General features: G+C 40.4%; 1 protein-coding gene across 7 annotated transcripts in view; it reads left to right on the top strand.

The window, feature by feature from the left end:
• The first annotated feature begins 2,492 nt into the window (after positions 1–2,492).
• Positions 2,493–6,755, top strand: part of mast4 (microtubule associated serine/threonine kinase family member 4) — a 145,556-nt gene continuing 141,293 nt past the window's right edge. For all 7 annotated transcript variants that reach the window (XM_036530123.1, XM_036530122.1, XM_036530120.1 and 4 more), the window contains exon 1: positions 2,493–2,999. In XM_036530123.1, the coding sequence (XP_036386016.1) occupies positions 2,727–2,999 (273 nt within the window). In that variant the 5' untranslated portion in view covers positions 2,493–2,726. The remainder of the gene's footprint in view (positions 3,000–6,755) is intronic.

Here is a 6,755-nt window from a genome sequence, read left to right as displayed (position 1 = left end):
TTGCCGTATCAGTTATTACTATGTGGCTGGCTGGCGACATTTTTAGAATTAATCTCTTGGAAATGAATGTGACTGCTGAGTCGTGCACACAGACCAAATAATATTAAACAAAAAGCTCAGTGAATCACACAAAATGTTATGGAAGAGTAACTCAAGCAGCCATCGGATACTCTATATTATGGATATATCTGTAAGCAAATAAGCAAACATAGCATGAATTTGCTATGTTTGAATAAATTTTGTGACTCAGTAGTTCTATTTTTTTTTTTTTTTTACAGTAAACTATGAAAGTTTCCGTGGAATCAAATGGTCTAGGATAAGTGGTTAATAGAACTACAAGGATCTGGACCAAAGCCTAGCTACTGTACCTACATGGATGGTGGTTTCATGGTGGGTTCGTGGAGAGGGGTGGATGAGTTTCTCACTGTGAATATTGCAGTGCTTGTCCTCAAAGGTCTTTATGCTATTTACACCATCCTACCCAAAATCAAATCAAGTAGGGGTTATGAAACCTTTGTGGGCCAAATTGCATTGCCTGCGTATTACTACCTCTTGCAGAATCTGATTAGGCACATTACCTGTACCTGAATATATTCATTGTCATGTTGTGATTGCACTAATTGGAATTTAAACCGATCACATGGTTGTCATTGCTCTTGGCTTGTTTCTACACTTTGTTGCTGACAGATTTCATCACTGGCTATCATGCTATTTTGGTATTGTTTCCGCTATCACTTATCATTCTCGTTTTGTCATTGCATCACTCACTGTGTTTGAAATTCAAGTTGTATGGAAAGTAACTGCATCACTCATCCCCTGGGACAGTACCTAGGTTGCTGAGGCCAATCATCAGGAAATATCCCCTCCCTCTTGAGTAATTTTCATGCTACAAACATTAACCACAATTTCTCAAACAATGAAAACAACTAGAAATTCACAAGGGGAGCTTCCCACAGGTAAATTTGCTCTAAATTTACTCTACAACACCCACCAAAAAGGTCAACTGTGTAGGTGGTTGGCAAAAGCAACTACTGTAATAAAGTCTTGTCATTAAATAATGGATACAACAACAATTATATATTACATCATTAAAACAAACACACTAAAATACTTTAGACACATCTAAAAGGAAATATTCTACAAATAATGTATCCTTACCTTTGACAAATTTACTGTAAGCACCTGTTTAACTTTGCATCAAAATCAAAATCAGATATGCAACAAAAGAGTTGCGTCTTACACACGAACACACAAATCCCTAAATATTTTAAACTTTTGTTGGTTTGAGGTTACATGGGGCACATGAATCTACTTTTTTACAATAGTGTAGCTGCAACAGGTCAGAACTCAGTGCTGCATACACAATGCATACAGTACCAGTATATGATGAGTTTTGGCAAGGTTGCTTTTGACATACTCGTCTTGTTTTAAGGTGTATGTGCAAGAGAGAATCCAAATAATGAATTCATTTACAGAATCAGTATGCACAGTTAAACAATTAGTTTGTATTGTGTTCAAGTCAGGTAAGAGGTTCTCTGCACTTCAGAATATAATATATTGGGCTGAGGAGTTGTAAATGACAATCAAAACGAACTTTCATTTTTGTGCTCTGGCCTTATCTTGCTCTCTGTATTCCCCTAGAATAGATTTGCATTGTGTGTGACGAAACCCTCAGATATGCAAGAATATGCATGAAACTTTTGCAAGAATTCACAAACAAGCAATTCCTTGGGCTGTCCGTGGCTTTTTGCACAATTCAAACTTCCTCAAATCTTGGCCTTGTAAATACATGTAAAAGCCACCATGCAGATTCTACATCAAAAACCCCATATCCACAATGAAGGAAAAATGAATGAGATATGAATTTTCATGCTAGGCCTACCATATATTCGACAGTCACTCACTTTGTGGGCAACAGGAAGTGTCCATGTTATCAGAAGAAGCGTGGCATGTGTTGAATTGGTGGGTTTCATACCCTCAGTCAAAATGTTTTGACTGAGGGTATGATGGCAGACTAAATTCAGCGCTTGATGCTCTGGATTAAAATTCTAGACCCTGTTATTAAAGAGACACTGAAGAACACACTGTCAGCCACTTATGCAAAATTCTGTAGTATTTCAAAGATAAATTGTGTAAGACACTGGGGACAGTACAATGTTTTTCTCATCGTTGGAGGGATATTTCCGTAGGCTGATGTTGTCATAACCTTACCCAACAACTACGCGCACGCTGTAGAAGTGAGAGTACCGGGACATTTTAATCATGGAGGGATAACCATGATAACAATTCGGGGACACTATTCCGTAAAAGCTAAACTTTGTTTCAAACCAGGCCAATTTAAACGTCATCTCTCCCCCTACAGCAGCTGTGGCCACGATTGAAAACTGAAGTTTGCACTGCGGATCACCTCTCCTATCTTTAAGTGGGCGGAGTCTCGTGAAAAGCTCGGGCGTAAGGACCATTGCAACTGCAGCATTTCTTCCCATGTAGGAGTGAGATGGTGTCGCTCTGCCTTGGCGCTGATACCGGTTTGAATTGGACTTTTCGGCTGTTCCCGTGGTACACCGAAGGACGTTGCTTCAAGATGATTTCAGGATACAAAGAAGTGTGCGGTCTTATCTCAATGGACACGTTTTGACAGTGAAGCCACTTTGCACGCACGTCTCCCTGGAACTACTATCCTGGTTGTAGTAAGTCATCGTGCTAGTTACCAACAATTAAGAAGAATGGACGGCCAAGTTTTTGATCGGTTTGCAAACGGTGGCAGCCAAAGCTCGTCGGGGTCTGAAACCTTGTCCGAGGGGGAAATTAAAGCTATTGGGAGCCCACCAGTCTGCGGACATATCGACGATTTAAGTGAAAACTCTTCAGACAGCGAAACGCAAACGGGGAAAGGGAAGGAAGACGAAAAGAGCGAGACGGAGGACAGCAATGAAGAAGGGGAACCGCGTAGTAAAAACCAAGAATACGTCGAGGAAGAGGAGGACGAAGACGAAATGGTAAAAGTGTATCAACTACATAAACCTTTAATGTACACCAGGTTCCCTTACGTGAAGGGTGGGGTTAGACAGGTGTGTGTCGTTGTTTCCCCCCGAAATGTTCAGAACTCATGCAGAACAAACGCAGCTAGGGCTTATTTTTCAAAATTAAACGCAAATAAAAGGGATGCATGTTACCGTTTATTAAATATTTATTTCCCGAGATATTATTGATGTTATTGACTGTTTTTCCCCACCAAGGTAGCATGCTGCTGCAGCGTTATCACCTGCGAATATGATACGCTCGAGGCTGTCCTGGAGAATTTAAATCCTGGGTGCACCATATGCTTTACGGACAGAGTGGGTAGCTGTCTTCTTTGGTGACCAGCTGTGTCCATTTGAAATCCTTACTTAAAAAAAAAAATCTATATTCGTGACTACAGACTACTGAGATACACCTAATGGGAAGGGAGCCCGAAAAATGACGTGAGGCGTTTGCTACTTTTGCTAAAGCAACATACACACACCTGGACCGACAAAATTGAAGAAAACACAGTGATAGTGATTACTGATCTTAAGCTGTATATCGCCGGAGTTTATTTCGAATCAAATTAGTTTGGATCAAATTACTTTTTTGAATTCTTGACACTGTTGGCATGATTAGTGCTTCTCGGTCAGTTTCTTTTGACGTCAACAGTAGCCTAATCCTACAACAAACACATTGCCTCAAAATTGCTTCCTGGTGATCTTGAAGGGGTATGCTTTGTAAATGCACAAGCCTTCGCAAAACTTAATCCTAACAAGATGCTCAGTTTATTCTCAAGTATATCTGGATAGTTTCTCTTCGTGAGGATTTGACTCGAACAGACACTGCACATTGCTGGACCCATGGATTTTTCTTACATAGAAGGTAGAACACGTGCAATTCCGTCTGTCTGTGCAATGCTCTGTTACAATAATTTTTTCAACAAGGTAGCTAACATTAATAAAATATTGCTAATTTATGAATGTTTGCTGTATTTTGCTACATCAAGTCACAGACGGCTACATCAAAATTAAACAACCGAATGCTTTACTCCTTTGACGACAGAATTGATTTTAAATTAATTGATGCGCTGTTCTCCAATTTAAGATTTAGAACTACTTATTGCTAGATCTTAGCAAAGCATACTAGAGGTCCCATAATAGTGAGATTAAGCACATTCCCTCTTTCTGAAGTACAGTAATTTCCTCAGCTATTTCCATTTCATTTCCCTAACAATCACTCGAGACTGCTACGGATCAGTAGTGAGACACTTGTTTGCAAGAATTTTTGGTGTACACCTTTAAGACGTTTGTTAGATATATGATATGCATTAGTGATACATAGCCATCTCCCTGTGTTTCTTTGCATATTGTTGGGGACATTAAACCTATTTCTCAAATGTGTTTTAAGTCTTTGAAGGTGTGGCTAGCCATGGCCTCATTCATGTATCTGACAGGTGTGAGCTGATTCCTCATTTGTAGATAGATTTATTAAACCTATAAAGTAAGGAGCAGGTGTACTGATGGCCATGGAAGAAAGGTGCGCTAACAAAAGAAGCAACCTATTGGTTCTGTTTCTCAGGACTTGGTTCCGTAAATTGAATCCTCTCTACAGTAAACCTTGTGAAGGTAGATCAGCTTCCGTCTGTGGACTGGTTTCATGAGCTCTGATTGGCACAAAGAGCTAATTAGCCTATTTCTAGACAAGGGCTAATCTTTGAGATCACCTCTTTAAGTGGTAGGGCACTGCGCTAATCCCTAGAGTTTAAACAGCTTTTCTGATAATCGTTGTCTCTTTCATTGACTGCTGGCAGTAGAAAGTCCCAGTCCCGATCAGCCAGTCGTGATCATCGCATCCCTCACCAAGTCAGGGGACTGTGAATACAGGGGCACATGAGCCAATGGCATCCAAGAGGCGTGGTCCCAGGCTCAGGTTATGTCATTAGCCTGCTTCATTTAGAGGGAGTCAGGCCTCTGGGAATGGTGGTGGATTATCTTTGTGATCTCCTGAAGCCTTGTTTACCTAAGACCAGCTGCACATCAGCTCTGCTCTCTTGATCGTGACTGTTTCAATGCACCTCAGAGACACATGGGGGTGGTCAGATCTGGGCCTGCCTGTGTGTAGGCTAGCTGTCAATGCGGGAGTAAATTTGGTCAGAGCACACTGGGCCTGAGAGGAAGGAGGCATTAAGTTAAATAAGAGTAAAGACCTCTTTACCGGGGGAAATATAAAGATTTTTCCCAACAATCATCGTAGCCCTGCAGAACCTTCTGTACATGGTGAAATGGGATATCTATGACTGTATGTGCTCCTTTTTTATCATTCTGTTTCTGTAATAACTGAATTGAGAATGGAACATTATGTAGTAGTACCAATAAGATGGCACTTCATTTCATTCTCCTTGATAGAATTTTTGACATCTGGAAATTTGCAATTGCATTCTGTCATCAGATTCAAATGATATGTATGTGTGTGTGTTAGAGAGAGATGTAAACACCAATATAACATGAAAACAGTTTTGTACACTGCATCCTGGGAGATGTGGTTTTGTTCTTTTAGTCAAAGCTTAGGACCATGAACATTGATAATTTCTATCCAAATTGTTCGCTAACTAAGAGACAAAGGAATTGCATTAGGCAAGTCTGATTGCGTTTGTATGGTGAGTAGTTTTAGGTGGCTCTACATGTAATTTATTTTGCCCGAATTCTTAATGTGAATCATCACGTTTGTCCTGGTCAACCATGGAGATCATCACTATTTCCCTTTGTGAAATGCTTTCGGATGAAGATCCTCAGAACAATTTTCATATTATTCTTTATATGCAGTAAGAGAGCTTGGATTTAATTTATCTGAGCCATCATGGCTCAAAGCCCACCAAAAAGAACTTATCTAGATGACTGTGTGTGGACATGTGGTCAAAGTCAGTCTAGTCTGCTCTCCTGTTAGGCTTTAGAAACAGTGACTCGGAATGATTCCAGACATGCATTGTGTGTTCTTTTCACTGTTCACCCATTCAGCGCTTGTCCGGTCATTAGCAGAGTGGTGCTTGACTGCTGATCCAGAGTCTGCTATCGTGTGCTTTTCCCTGGTCCGCCAGTCATGTTTATTTGATGAGGCGTACTGTACTGCTCTGCATGGCAGTGTGTACTTACATTCAAATAGACCCCTGACTGACATAGCGTTAAGACCCACGCTATTCACCAGACTGTTGCAAACCTGCAAGGAGATGGAGCACTTTGAAAGCACTGCCCTCTTTAATTGGATCTTGGTTTATTAATTAGGATGCTGTGCCCCTTTGGGACTGATTAATGGGATACTCTGCTCTACATTGTTTATATGCAAAAGCACAAAAACAATATGTGTCTCATCAGTTTTAAATTCCCTTGCGCAAACACTGTTACAATGAATTAATGGTGGCAGGACCTTTAAAAGCTGCCCATAAACATAGATGGTTCCATAGAGCTAAATCCGCTCATGATTTTGAAAGTGGATGCCATCTTACGCTAATTCTTAAGTCACTCTGAAGCAGTTGGAGAAGGGTATAACTGTGCATGCTTGCAAAACATGCAGAAGTATCTGAATTTTTACTTTGTGATAATGGTCATGGCAGCAGCCGAAAAAGAAAACTTGCAAAACGCCTGCTGCCTCTGCTGAAAATCACATCAACACGAAAAGAGGAGATGTGACCATAACTGACAGAGTAATTTACCAAATTTCTTGTATGTTGAATTTTTTGTACACTTAACACTTCC

The sequence above is a fragment of the Megalops cyprinoides genome, chromosome 5 (genome assembly GCF_013368585.1).
Source record: "Megalops cyprinoides isolate fMegCyp1 chromosome 5, fMegCyp1.pri, whole genome shotgun sequence".
NCBI lineage: Eukaryota > Metazoa > Chordata > Actinopteri > Elopiformes > Megalopidae > Megalops > Megalops cyprinoides.
Note: the sequence above shows the minus strand (reverse complement) of the source record. Positions and strands in the feature narration are given on the sequence as shown.